This window comes from Talpa occidentalis, unplaced genomic scaffold (assembly GCF_014898055.3).
Source record: "Talpa occidentalis isolate TD23 unplaced genomic scaffold, MPIMG_talOcc4v2.1 talOcc4.9, whole genome shotgun sequence".
In the NCBI taxonomy this organism is placed as follows: domain Eukaryota; kingdom Metazoa; phylum Chordata; class Mammalia; order Eulipotyphla; family Talpidae; genus Talpa; species Talpa occidentalis.
This window is the reverse complement of record NW_023605305.1, coordinates 24639621-24654917: the sequence shown is the minus strand read 5'-3', so window position 1 is coordinate 24654917 and position 15297 is coordinate 24639621. Positions and strand designations below refer to the sequence as shown.

General features: G+C 38.8%; 1 protein-coding gene across 2 annotated transcripts in view; it reads right to left on the bottom strand.

Annotated features, from left to right (window-relative positions):
• Positions 1-15297, bottom strand: part of SMAP2 (small ArfGAP2) — a 38969-nt gene that overhangs the window by 2224 nt on the left and 21448 nt on the right. For both annotated transcript variants that reach the window (XM_037498644.2, XM_037498645.2), the window contains exons 2-9: positions 13245-13378; positions 11296-11381; positions 9914-9992; positions 6767-6853; positions 5645-5726; positions 4534-4643; positions 3569-3734; positions 2809-3125 (exon numbers count right to left, since the gene is read on the bottom strand). In XM_037498644.2, coding sequence (XP_037354541.1) covers positions 2809-3125; positions 3569-3734; positions 4534-4643; positions 5645-5726; positions 6767-6853; positions 9914-9992; positions 11296-11381; positions 13245-13378 — 1061 coding nt within the window. The remainder of the gene's footprint in view (positions 1-2808; positions 3126-3568; positions 3735-4533; positions 4644-5644; positions 5727-6766; positions 6854-9913; positions 9993-11295; positions 11382-13244; positions 13379-15297) is intronic.

Sequence of the window (15297 nt, the reverse complement as noted above, 5' to 3'; positions counted from 1 at the left end):
TCTCTGATATATAAACTTAAGAAAATATATCTATTTTAAATATATAAGATATATAGTTGTTTCAAGTTTATATATATGTAATTAAAATTTTTTATGAAATTTAAAGTTGCAGATATGATGGCATTTCACCCTTTAAGAAGGCAGGAGATTTTACATAAGAACACTAGAATTAATATTAACATAACTCAAGAAATCTAACAATGCAATATTCTAATGTATATCTATCTAATATACATTACATCTCATTTTTTCTCTTCGGTTTCCTTGAATATACAACAATTCCCCTACCATTTTTTATTTTTATTCTGGATACTGTTTTAAGAATACAGGTCAGTGGTTTGCATAAAATCCTTCAATTTTGATTTATTTCATGTTCTGTCATAATTGGATCAGGTTAAATACTTTTGGTAAAAAGTATGTCCTTCTTGGCACAAAATAACCAGGAAGCATATGACATTAATATGCCATTGTTGATAATTTTATGTTGGAGCACTTGGCTAAAGTAGTATTTAGGTTTTATTATCATAATTAATAGTAATATGAAAGGTATTTCTTTGATAATGTGTGAATATCTTGTTCTATCTATAATTTTTAGTTGTCAGTCTTCTATATAAAAGACTTTCTCACTATATTTCACATCCATTTAACAGAAAACATCACTATGGACTCATGGATTTCTTTTTCCTTCAGTGTGTTATAATTTATTAATGTCACTCTTTGATGTGCAATTGTCCCATATTTGGCCAGTGCAGCCTCCAGAAGCTGCTTCCTGTGACTTTTCAACATGTTCCCATCAGTTTTATAGTACCTCATCACTTTATAAAATAAAAACAAAAGAACAAAAATATGTGAATTAAAATCACAACTACAAAAGCTAGGAACAGAAGAACAAATCAAATCAAAAGAAAGCATGTGGAAGGAAACAGTAAAGGTTAACCAGAAATTAAAGTAGGAAACAGAATAATACAGACTGAATCAAAATCCTGGTTTTTTAAAAAATTAATAAACAGACCATAAAGTTAAGTTCATTGAAAACTGGGGGAGCAGGAAGGAAAGCACAAGCATACAAAATAAGAAATGACAAGGGAGAAATAACCAGTAAAACAAAAAACATTAATAATTCATGAGACTGCCTAAAATAACTTTTGATGTGTGAATTTGAAAACCTAAATGCCTTATTAAGGTAAATAGTTTTCCAAAACTAACTTCCATAGAAGAAACAGAAAAAGCTATCAAAGAATTGATACCCAAAAAAGCAATAGGCCCATACACTTTTTTACATGACAATTCTACTGGTTTGCTTTTCTCCTTTGGAAGTTTCCAAATATATTCCTCTTAGGCATGTTTGGCCTACCTTCTATATTAATTTCTCCAATTCTTTTTCCTGATCCCTATATTTAGTTTTCATTCTCTTGGTGGTTTCATGCCTTTCTTACTTCCCAAATACATTTTCCAACTGAGCCTACAGTACTCTGGCAAACTGAATTCAGTCATTATTTCTAAGGTAATTGTATCTTTTTCAATTTCTTTCCTAAGTTAAGTAAAACTTTCATTTTCAACTTCCAGTTTGCTGTCATTTTGGTGCTAAGTTTTTAAATTTCTGATTCAAGTTGTTTAATAGTGTTTGTTAAAGGACATTTAATTCAAGTTAGTGGATTGTGTTAGTATTCTTCTGCTTCATGACTATTTTGGGAGAAAATTTTCATTTCCTGAAATATTTGGATTTTATAGTTTCTTCTTTACAGTAATTTTCATGAACGTCATCTGTCACTCTCTGTTTATGTTTTCAGTGTCTTATTTTTCTGAATCAGCAATAATAGGGACAGGCTTGAAGGTAAGGTTTGGGGAGACTGACTTGATTTCTTATTGAAGAGCGCCCTCTTCTGTTAGAAATAATTATGGGGGAAAGGGAGGTGTATCTTTTGATTTTTGTGATTTTGTTTTCCACTTCTCACTTTCCCTTCACCACTAGGTCTCCAAAGAGCATTTCCACCTTCTAAGTCTCCCCATCTCCACTAGAAACAAGGCTTGTCTGAGGCCATTTACAATCCTACATACTTCAAGCCCCGCATTTTTTTTTAAAGATTTATTAATTTATTTTTTATATAAGATGCACGGGAGGGTGAGAGGATTCACCAAAGACAGCGGGGAACAGAACAGGCAGACTGACGAAATACACTGCTGAGGGGAGCAGCGGGCGTGACAGGAGAAGTCTGCTGTGGTATGTGGGACCCTTGCAAGCCGACCGGGATCGAACCTGCGCTGCAGAGGCTGCAGACAGCTTCACAGTACGGTGCTCAACCGCCTGCACCACCAGGGAGATCCCCAAGCCCCATATTTTTGACTCTTACTTGAGTTTCCAATTGAGGGTAGGTTTCTCTCTCTAGAGGGCAATTTTATGGTAGCTCTACACAGGGTCCCTTTCCGCTTTACACAGGGTCTCTTCTATGATGTTGTCTCTGCTGGATAAAAGTTTTATATGCCTATTGCCATTCAGTTTGAAGTTCGTAGTATTCTGCCTACTAGATGCAGTAATTGTGGGGTATGGGTGGTTTTATTTGCCTGTCTTGTTTATCTGTGTGCATTGTCATGGTTTTTGCTAAAACCATGATAAATGTGTGGAGAGATTTCAATTTTAGGTAGTTACTTCTGTTTTACAGGAAGCCAGAACTCCTTAGAAAGTCTGACATTCTAGGAAACTTAAGAATATTTCTGACATCATCTCATTTACACTGGAAGGCTTCAAAGGAAGGGTGAGATAAGGTAATACAGTCTTGAAGAAGGTCTGAGTAAGATGGGGTCACTTACCTGAGTAAGGTTCCACTGCAGCTGCTGAGCTGGCTGAACCCCATACATTGTCTGGGGCATAGCTGCCATGCCTGCCATGTAGCCAGCCTGCTGGGTGGTCATCATTCCATTTGGCACACCCATCATTGATGCCTGCATGCCACCCATATAGCCTGCAGGCATGGCCATGGGGGCAACCATCCCAGAAGCTCCTGGCTGGGCTACCATGCCCACTGGTGGGGGCATCATGCTCCCCATTATACTGTTAGGAGGTGTAACCCCAGGGAAGCTGGGGTAGGCTGTGGGATACGCCATCTGAGCGGGAGCCATGAACATTGCTGCCAAGAAAACATACATATGGGTCTGTTAAAGAGGAACACATACACGTCAGCACAAACTCTCATTGGCTACTACTTTCTAGCTAGAGTTTCTGTGAACTACTCAACTCAGAATGCTGTTTCACAAGCAAAGTAATTCGGGAGGTTCTCTGTAAGATTTGCTTATCAATGAGCCACTGACCCACTTTTCTTTTAGGATCCGGATCCAGACCTCACAGAGGTGTGACATCAGACCCCACAGAAGTATAGCTGAGTTACAGTGATTATCTGTCTGTATTATACTTTGTTGCATCACAAGAAATGCCATGTTCAGGCTGATTTGGGGCATGATGTCCAGGCCCATAAAACAACCAACCAGCCCCTTGTCACAAGTAATTCCAATATATCAGACAGAGTCCTCATGTCTCTATATGTCACACTGCCAGAAGCCCCATGAAATCTACCTTGTGCAGGCATTTGAGGTGTCTGGGATCCATACAGTGAAAGGATGGAGTCTTTAGAGAGCTGTTTCTTGCCTGTTTCTTCTGATTTGCTTCCTGGCTCTGGAAATAGGTTCAGGTTTTCAGGAACAGAGCCAGCACTCCCTGCAGTTGGCATGGAACCTACAACCTTAGGGAAAGTAAGCAGGGGGAGAAGAGAATTGGAGTGGTTCTTACAGGGGTCTCTGTAAGGACTGCTCTTCCTCCCCCATATTTCTGTTGCTTCTAACATTTGCATTTGCAATTCATTGCCCAAATGAATAGCTTTCTGACATTTTTTAAGCATACAAATACATGAAAACACCTGATAATGAAGCTCTGGCATAATTCTTTGTGGTTTAGCAAAATACTTTGTGATTTGGTTAAAAAAGACAAACAAAACAACCTACAAATGATGCACTTAGAGGACTAAGTTCAAATCCCAGCATGACCATCTATTTACTGGTTGTACAACTGGTCACTTTTTTTGGACTAACACTTCCTTATTTATCAAATATCCATTTATCAAATATCCATTTTGCAGGACTATGGTAAATATTTTTTAAATTATAAATGAAATATACAAAATGGCATACAAAACCACCAAGCATCGTGTCTGGTACACAGCAGGAATTCCACAAGTGACCCATTAAAAGTTTCCTCTTTCAAGTCTACAGATTCTCTGGCAATCACTCAGGCTAAGAAGCTGACTTAAAGTATCAGGGTTACAATGTGCCACACCTGTGCTAAAAGCCATTCAAAAGGCTAATCTTTTGAACAACAGACAAAATGAAGGAACAGCAATCTTAGGCTGAAAAAAAAACAAAAAAACAAACAACACAACAACAACAGTCCAATTCCACCAAGGAAACTGGACTTGGTTCATGATGAAGTTAGCAGTTTTAAGTTTTCAGAATGAGCTCTAATCCTGAGAAGCCTATAAGACTTACCTTTCTAGAAACTGAAGAAGACGGGGATGGAACAGAGGCCAAAAGATCTAAGTCCTTCTCTAGGGTATTGCTTGTCTTAGTATTTGTAATACAGCAGGCCACAGGAGCATCTAGAAAGAGAGATCAAAGTTAAAATGTGACACTGATCACTAAGCCCATGCTGTCCTTCTACTCTAGACACAAAGCAGACGGCGGAAGGCCCATGTGCTCCATCATGGACCTGGAAATCCAGGCTTCTGGGACCATCTAGCTTGGATGGGGCACCTCAAAAGAGACTTCATCCCACATTCCTAGAGGACCCTGGAGAAGATGGTAGACCCTAGTATCAGGCACACGGTAGGAGAAACCCAGGCCTGAAGGCTATATCAACACGACAGCAGGGGACTAGCTGGCTTCCTTCTGGCTATTTGAGGGGAAAGCTATGTAGGACTCACTTGCAGAGAAAAAATGAAAGATACAAAAAGTAGAAGCCTAAGTGGCCAATAACCTAAATCAGCAGAAATGAACTAAAACAAAGTATAATCATCGACACAGTGAAAGGTAAAGAACAGGTTCTGCTTCAGAAAGGGGCAGAATCACTAGTTCAGGATTCCAAAGGTTTAGAGGAAAATGACCACAAGGCAACAGGTCATATCAGAAACATCTGAAATAAGGGGGGGGGGGCGGGAGTGGGAAGAGTGGTCCTCACAGGTGCTGCTTTAGTAAAAATTGTTAACATTTACTGACTGCTTAGCATGAGTCAGGCAAGTGGCTAAGAGCTAGAGGCATTACCTCCAACAATACCTGGGAGGTAAAGCCTTCTCCTATTGCACAGATTAGGAAAGCAATATTCAGAAGTTAAGTAAGCTGCCCAAGGTCAGAGCATGAGTAAGTGGCAGTGTTGGTTCTTCAGTTCCAAGGCCATATTCTTAACCACCACGCTGTGCTGTCACTCTGAAAAGTTTCCAGTAAGCACTTCATAGAACAATTGCTTAGATGTAAAACAACTTGAAGAACATGGGGGAACCATCTTGGTGACAAAGACACAAACTGAAGAATCCCACTTTCCCAGGGTCAAAGAGAAGTCATCAAAATTTCTAAGATTAGAGGAGTGGAAAAGTCTAACTCTTACCTAGGCCCAACAAATCCATGACAGGAGCTGTGGATTTCGGGGAGCTTTTCCGAGGTAGCTGTGGGTCTTCTTTTTTCTGTGGCTAAGTGAAATATGTTATAGAAAGAAATAAGCAGGTATTTTGAACCCCCTTTTCCCCATCTCCACTTATTCTTATAATGTGGTTGCTGTTATTCAAAGAGAATCACTTAAGAAACAGAACTCAGGAAGTACCAGGTGAAAGAATCAAGCCAGGAGGCATAAGTGCACAAGCCAGAGCTAAAGAGAAAAACAAAGGTATCATCTGTAGTTGTTTGACTTTCTGAAGAGGCAGGTCTTTCTGAAACCAAGATAAACACAGATTCAACCAAAGTAGCAGTTTTGGTCCCAGAAAAAGTCAAGAATAAAGGTAGGTGTCTGATGGTTCAAGAGCTGAGTGTCAACAAATCTCCCAGTGTTTAGAAAAACCCTTAATGCTTAAAGGGAGATCATTTTAAAGACTACTTATCTCACTCTGCCAATTATCACTGAAGACTACATTCTGCAGACAGTATAATTCAGAATGATGACAGAAGACTCTCCCTTGGGCACTTAGTAGCAGTCCTCTCTCCTAAGATTCCAAATTTTTACAACTAGAATATCTACTACTACAGCCACAACACATCTGTGGAAAAAGAAAGGTGTCTACCTCAATAAAACAGAGCAAGAACAGAAGAAGGAATTGTTTAAAATGGACTAGAATGGTCCAGCTCTTGAACTGTTCTTTGCTACAACAGGAAAATGAGGTACAGAAGATCTAACAAGAGAAGGACTAATGAGGAGGTAGCATCTGCTCAGAAGGTGTCACATGGTATCCTGGCACAGAAAGTGCCTCTTGCTTAGGTGGAACAGATGCAGTTCTCAAGCTCCCATCTGGCCACCAAGGGACACGTTACAGAGCAGCTCAGGCAGTAACAAGGCAATGGGAAAGGAGCAGAAAAGGCATCAGCAGTCTGATCTGGATGTGGTGCCCTTTCACCCCAGGTGTGATGATGCAATATGTTATCACCTCTACCCCGCCAGACATGCACCTCCCACCCGTCTCCATCACACAGATAAACACACCAGAGACCATCCACACCATGCAAACACTTCCCCTCTTACCATTTTAACTTTCTCAAAAACAACAGGTTCCATTTTTTTCTCTGGCGCTGACTCACTCCCTCTTTTCCACTTGTCATCTTTTTCTTTCTATAAGGATTTAATAAGACAAAACAAAGAACATGGGCTTCATGGTGATTAACAGTTCAGTAAATTATAACTGCAAATGTCCAAAAAGGACACAAAGAATCCCTATGGTATCTAATACAGGGATCTGACAAATTGGCGTGGGGCATGAGAGCTGACCTCTTTCATGTCAGTCTCGATGCTGTAGGCAGCATCCTCAAATATCTAAGCAGCTCCTCTCCTCCTCTGTCTAACTCACCTAAGACTCCTAAAATGAGCTGTCTGGACTAGCTGCAGAGGTTAAAATGTTTCACCAGTTTGCTGTCCTTTTTTGACCTGATTTAACTTGTTCATGCTTTGAGCTCCTATCTTGGTATCTTCTCACTCAACATATATCCTCTTTGAGTTCATAAACTCAGTCACAAATTTTCTCAATCTTTATCTCCCATTTTAAAATCAGAAAATAAAATTTAATTTGAAGCTTAAAGATTAGAAATACAAAAAGTGAGAAAATAAAACAAACAAAAAAAAAAAAAGAGGAAAAGAGGATTAAAGTATCTCTTTCAGGGTACCCTGAATGAGTCGCCTACATAAAACCAAAAAGCATATCAAAAATAAAGTATTAGAAAATCTCAGTTTTTCTCTTTACCTTCAGGAACAGTTTCATAATACTTTCACATTATAATGTTATTGGTCACAGTTTTAACATCTAACATTTAGAAGCAAAACAAAACAACAATAAGGTAAACTTAAGAATATAGGCACATAAAAGAAAGCATGGCATACATACAAAAAGATGCTTGGTCCTGCTAATAGTAACACCTAATAGTTATAGGGAGGAAGTAAAACTAGTAAGTAGTCCTACACAATGCTGAGAAGATGGTAAAAAGTAGTATAACTTGCAGAAAGTACAGTGAAACACTTTGACCCAGATAATACATTCTATAATATGTCTTAAGCAAATCATCCTAAATATCAAAAAGGTTATATGCATCAACAAGTTCACCCCAGACTTATTTATGCTTAAAAAAAATTATGCCACAGCAAACTTTATGCCACAGAAAGAGAATGGTAAGATAAACTATGGCCTCGCTTTTCTTTTTTTTTTTTTTTTTTTTTGTGGGACCCTCGCCAGTGGCTGGGGAACAAACCGGCGCTGCAGAGGCTGCAGGCAGCCTCGCAGCCCAATGCTCAACCTCTGCGCCACCAGGGGAGGCCCTGACCTCGCTTTTCACTGAAAGATGATGAAACAACTAAAAATTATGAAAACTATTTAAGTAACACAAAAATCCATATGGTAAAGTGAATAAAAGCAGGAGACGTTCTACATAACCGTATCATAACTATGCCTCCAGAAAAGTGACGGCAGTATGTAGAAAACAGAGAACACACCAAGATGACACTCATCAGCAGAGATGGTACGAGTAGGCATGGATTTTTCTTTTTCATATTTTCTGCAAAATGTCATGATCACAAAGAATGCATGCAGCTATATTTGCTTCATACATGTTTTGAAGTATAGCACTTTCCTACAAAACTATTTATTTCTTGAGGTTACAAATATTTTACCTGCCCTTTAAAAAAATGATACTCTTATTTAACAAAGCCAGTGTCTTTTCAATCTCATGTTAAATGTCTTCACTTGGCAAATATTAATTTTTGCCATATAAATCTTCATGAAAGAATTTTCTGAAACTCTATGTACATTAAATAAAAATTTTTTGAAATAAGATTTTTCATACACAGGCAATATTTCCTTTCTAAATGAAAACGTGGTAAGTAAAACAGGCTATTTTCATGGGTAAGGTACACCAGGAACATAATTATGAGTACAGCCACTCTTCCCTCTCCCTCCATCTTCTGGATTACCTCAGATAACCTTTTCTGAGCTCACTGGATTGCCTATCATCAAGTACAATGAACAGCGCTAAGCAGACAGACCCGTTTTCTACAAATAAAAGGAAATGTGTGTGCTTTTTTGATGATGCTATCCAAGATGTAGCTGTAGACCACGCTAATTCTTTCTTGAAACAGTTACCACTTCCAGGTCCTTGTTCTGGAATACTGGGAGCTAGGGGTACTTCATACTAAGTTGAGAAGGAATTATCTATACCTAACTATATGTATTATTCTGTACTTACTCGCCTGCCTTGAAATTCACTTTTTCACAAAAGTTCAAAGGATAAATCTGGTGCTGATTCCAATGAGATGGGTTTTTAATTACCTAGAAGAACTTATAGCCTCCACATAAACTTAGTGTTTACATAATCCTATCTAGTGTTTACATAATCCTATCTAGTTATATAAATAACTGGATAGGTGGTAGATAGAACTTATTTTAGGACTGGGGAATTCCAGACTCTCTTCTTCTGTAGCTAGAGAAATAGTCAATCATTTCTAAACAAATTTACTATACAATTTTGTCAAAGGCATTTTAAAGATCTAAATAATCATATCCATTAGCTCTCCTTTGGTTATAATTAGTCAACCTTACTTTTTTCTTTCAGAAACCACGTTGTAAACCTTCTAGTTATCATTGAATTCATGACACACTGTACTTAATGATATCTAGGATGGACGAGTACTTGGCAACTTGTAGTTTCCAAGGATACCATGGACAATCAGTCTATCAACACACTAGAAATATACATTGATCAGACTGAAGGAAACTCTGGTTATTTAATTACTACACCTAATTTATTTACTTCATTTATAGAAAAAGAAATGCACACATGCACACACGTATATGTGTATCGTATATGTGTACATGTAATTATTCTATTTGAGCTAGTATGCCCAACATATTAATTTGAAGAAATAATTTGGAACTAGAAATAACTAACATCTAAGTGCAGATCAAGGCAAATAATTCACTGATGGTTTGCCCCGTCCAGTCAAAAGTTTGCTCAGGGATGTCTTGTGGTCTTGATTCAATAACTGGTTTGGGTTTTTGTTCTTTTTCTATTTTTGTATTTTCACAATGATGGCTTTGGAGTATTTCAGTGGTTGTCCTTAAAATTCTTCCCTGGCCTGCAAATCAGCAAATTGCTATTATGAAGAAAACCTGAAAGATTTACAACCAACCCTAAAGGCATTGATGTCCAGACTTCGGTCCATGTATTTCTTCTTCTCATATTTGTCTCGAATAAATCCTTCAACAGCTCTGCAAAATGCTTATTAAGGATAAATCAAACAAATCTTTTCCACAGAATGACTATAAAATGTCAGTTTGTATCTATGAAATGTGTTCTCCTCTCTCCCTCCTGCCTGGTTTCCCATATGGTTGTCTCTTCACATGCGGCCCTGACCAAAACCTTGAAATGCTTCCTCTACAGTTTCTGTAGGGAATTAATTTAAAATACCATTTCCTGTGATTTTTCCTTCAGAGTAATGATAGCAGCAAATGAGATTAACCTTTATACTGACACCAGAGGAGCCTGTGGCTATTATAGAATTTAGGTTTCCCCAGCTATTTGAAAGTAGAATGTTCTTATTTGGTATGATTTGATAGGTTATTTTTGTAGCCTGAGAATGCTACCAAATCACACAAAATAGGAACATTTTACTTTTAGACAGCAGAGGACACCTGTACAGGTAAAGCCATCAATTATTTTAAAGCTCTTAGGGTCAACAGGCCTTAAACAAAATAAAGTCTTGTGCTCCACTGCCCAATTGTGATCTGAGGACTTCTGCAAGGCCCCAAATCTGCATTTTAATAGGTTCTACCTGAACCCACCAAAAAGTAAACTTTAACAAAGTGGTCTACAAACCACATTTTGAGAAGAAAATTATTAACTGGTCAACATCTGTTAATTCTTTCACAAAGGATATAAAAAGACATTAAAATGAATGGTAGTTTTGCTGAAGCAACATAACACAGTAGACTATTCTTTTTATTAAACAACAGTTTCAGGGCCTCCCTGGTGGCACAACGGGTTGGGATGCAACCTATGAGTCAATCCACAGCTACTGCAGCATGAGTTCGCTCCCCGACCAGAGAGAAACCCACATGGTGCAGCAGACCTCTCCTGACTCATCTGCTGCTCCCCTCAGCAGTGTATTTCAGTCAATCTGCCTGTTCTGTTCCCCACTCTGTCTTTGGTGAATCTTCTCACCCCCACACCTCTGGCCTGTACCCCAGTTCTTGTATGCATAAATAAATAAATCTTTAAAAAAAAAAAAAAAAACAACAGTTTCAAAGTCAAAAGCTATGGAGATGTCACTTTATGGGAAAATTCACAGTGAGCCACTGCAGTCTTAAGTCTTGAATGCATGTTCCCCCATGTGATACCATATTCTGACATTAGAAAGTACACATGTGCTTTTGTATGTCTTGGTTACAGGAGAGAGAAAAAGCAAGACTTTGACTAATCCACATAGAGACAGCCCAGTCAGATCATGGGACTTGAGTCTTGTGTGACTCTCCCAGTACTACTTAGCCTTATAAGTTGCATCAGAAAAGATACGGGTCTATTTGTGGTCGCCGAAAGGTCTCAGGAAGGTAGGCTTCATAAAGTCGGTTTGCCTTTCCATTCCCCATCTCTTGCATGCACTGCAATCAAAAAGATGTGGAAACATGAAATGTCATATCAGGAAAGAACTGGAAAACTTCTCACCCAATGGCAGCATTCTATAATTGAGGAAACACCTAGACAGTGGCAGAACCAAGATTTATACTTGTGTGTTCTGATTTCTAAGCTATTCTTTTCTCTATTCTCTACCACGAGCTCCTATAGTTTTCTTTCCCCTTCCCTCTCTAAGTTGCTTTTAGTGAAAGATTTGTCTGACAAGACCCATTTAATTCAGCAATAATTCAAGATCCCATTTGAAAGTCTAGGATACAAAGCTACCAACCAAAATGTCTACCTGGCAGGCAATAAACAGCGCCTAATCAAGCAGGCAATAACTACAATTCTGTACTTATGCTATTAATTAACTCATGGGATTTTATTACCAATAAATCTTTCCCATTAGAATTTGAAATAGACTCCTTAATGCTTGTGAAGGATAAATCTCAAGATCTTTTTAAATCTTCAAATTCTCACATAAATTCATGGCATATAACTTCCTTCATAAAACCCAGTTTGAAAAAAAAAAGGTACAGCAAAGCGTAACTGAAAAATATAACTAATCTTTTAGACTGCTAACAAATCTGTAAAAAACAGTATAAAGTAACTTCTAAAGCCATTTTCTAATTAAGAGTAACCTCTAATTTCCATCACCAACTTTAGCATCTGGTTTTCTTTGGGGCCTCTCTTTTCTCCCCAAGGGGGGAAAAATGTATCATTTTTAAAAGTTTCAATGCAAGAAGAGAACAGAAAACAATGAGGCCACATTAAGATGCAGATCTCAGGCCAGTTGCACTCATTAGCTTAAGTGCCTCATTCCCAGTCCACTAACCTAACAGCAAGCAAGACTCATACATGTGTTTTACCAATTAAATATTATAAATTGGGGCCTCCCTGGCGGTGCAAGGGGTTAAGACTCGGCACTATGAAGTTATCAGCAGCCACTGCAGCAAGAGCTTGATTCCCAGCCAGGGAGCTAACCCACATGGGGAGGCAGACCTCTCCTGACTCACCCATTGCTCCCCTTAGCAGTGTATTTCAGTCAATCTGCCTGTTCTGCTCCCCACTCTGTCTCTGGTGAATCCTCTCATTCCTCCCCTCCCTGCATCTCTGGCCTGCACTCCAGCTCTTGTATGCATAAATAAAAATAAATAAATAAATCTTTAAAAATAAATATTATAAATTCATGGGCTAAGGATATATATACACATATATATATGAATATCTAACTGCAAATGTTAGATCTGCAAATGCCGGGGGACTCAGAAAATGATTCAAAGATTCCTCTTTATAAATTCATGGACCAGGCCTCCCTGGTAGCAATCTGCAGCCTCTGCAGCATGAGCTCGATCCCTGGCCGGCCAGGGAGCAACCCACATGGCGCAGCAGACCTCTCCTGACTCACCCGCTGCTCCCCTCAGCAACGTACTTCAGTCAATCTGGTTGTTCTGTTCCCCACTCTGTCTCTGGTGAATCCTCTCACCCCTTCCCCCTCCCTCCCCACCCCCATAGCTCTGGCCTGTACCCAGCTCTTGTATGCATAAATAAATAAATCTTTTAAAAAATAAATAAATTCATGGACCCAGGGGGTCCTAGACTACAGACTATTTGTGTTTAAAGAAGGTAAAATATAGGTAGAATAACCTGCTTCTTAAATAGAAAGATTAAAAATTTCTCTAGTAAGGTGTGAGCATTTAACATAAGTGTCTGACAACTAAACTTTCCTTTATCTGCACTTTGTGCCCAAATTGAATATCTTGTTCTTTCTATAGTTACTGTAATTCATGTGGAAGCACTTTTATGTGGAAATAAGGGATCAGTTAACTCACTCGAGCCGAGTTAAGTACCTGAATCTGTTCTTGAGTCCACTGGTCGAGGTTAACTGATTTTACCCTGGATATGTGCACTCCCAGATTCCTGTGGATTCCGGCACATCGAATGCAGATGAACACACCAATGTTCCAGGAGGCCCATCGTGGCCCTGTGAAGATCAGGAACAGGGCAATAAAGTAGAAATTAAAACAGCATTAATGCCCAAACTAGAATATTTAGATTACGAGGCAACATTTTACCAAGATCCTAGAAGTGACAAAATTGTTACCACAGTTACCTTCTTGTTGGTGTTCGTTCATTCATCCATGGATTAGCTTTTTTTTTCAGTTTAAAATTTTTAAGTGTACAATACAGTGCCTTTTAGTATAGTCACAGTTATGTAACCATCACCGCTATCTAATTCCAGAACATTTCCATCACCCCCAAAAGAAACAAAACTCATTAGCTGGCACTACCCATTTCCTTCCCTGTAACCACAAATCTCCTTTCTGTCTCTACAGATTTGCCAATTCTGGATATTCCATGTAAACGGAATCGTATAATATGTGGGGGTATTTGTGTGCAGAGTAGGTTTTTGGAGTGTCTGATAAATAAGTGTTGAAATGCAGGTGTTATAATACTGTTACTTAAATACCGAAAGCTACCAGAAGAGTGCAAAGCTGTTCTGTTTAGTATCTCACATGAATGGTCCTCCCCCCAAGAAACTTTTCAATGGTGGTAGGACCTGGATTCAGTTCCCCTGCTAAGAAAAGAGATACAGACATGCCATGGCAGCCTCAGACTCCACTTGAAATTTAAGACTTTGTTTATCTTCCCCTCCCCATAGGCCTATAAAATATGCATCCAGATTAATTTAATAGAATCCTTTCCCCTTCGACTGATGTCCCTATTTTACCCAACTACACAATGATCTAGACTCAAGACTGTCAAATAATAAAGATAACTATTTCATAAAAAAGAAACCTCAGATATGAATTTTAATAAAAACCTGTTACATAATCTCCCATTCCGTGCCAACTTTGCTCGCCCTATGATTACTCTGCAAAGTTACCAAACTCCTCTTCATAATTTTTATACAGGAAAAAAACTGACTTACTTTTTATATAACATCTGCCAAAGTCTTACTGAAAAATCACTAGCAGTTCCTTCTCCACCATTCCACTATGCAGAAATTTACCATATAAGCATTATATTAAAGTTAGAGGGTGCAATAAAAAAGTGAAAGACACACTACTTGATTTTCTATAAAGATAAATACAACATGTGTTTAGAACAACAAAGGGTACAAGACTTCAGTTCTGCCAGGCACAATTTGTTTGTCTGCAAGTTTTTGAGAGCAGTTTTAATGAAGGATTAGTATGGCAGAAAATTATTTTTAGAAATTTGAATCCATGGTTATTACAAATAAGAATGTGATTTTCTGACAAACATCACTCATATACTTTACATCACTCATATACCATACATCATTCATATACTACAGCAAATACCACGTCACAGAAGGTTCCAATCCTCTTAATAGCCACCAGGTGGTGTTCTCTAACTGAAATTTTATCCCAATACCTTCAAATTACTATTATCTTGATAGGCTCAGGTTTATCTTCTGAAATGACCTTCAGTGCCTTCAAATACCTTGCTAGTTTTGCACAGTAGGTGTGCCACAGAGTCAATAAACACACAAATGATTCATATACTCAGGTGGTGGAAAGTCATGCAAACAGAAAAGGGAAAACCTAACAGATGTGGGTGAGGTTTCTCAGGATGCTCTATATCTATTTTAAATACAGTTTCAGGGCCTCCCCGGTGGCGCAGTGGTTGAGTGCTGGGTTGCGAAGCTGCCCGCAGCCTCTGCGGCGCCAATTCGATTCCCGGCTGCTCCCCGGCCACCAGAGGAGGGTCCCACATGACGCGCAGACCTCTCCTGCTGCCCGCTGCTCCCCTCAGCAGTGTACTTGGGTCCTTCTGCCTGCTCTGCTCCCCGCTCTGGCTCTGGTGAATTCTCTCACCCCCCACCCCCGCGCTTCTGACTATACCCAGTACTTGTATAAATAAATAAAAAATAATAAA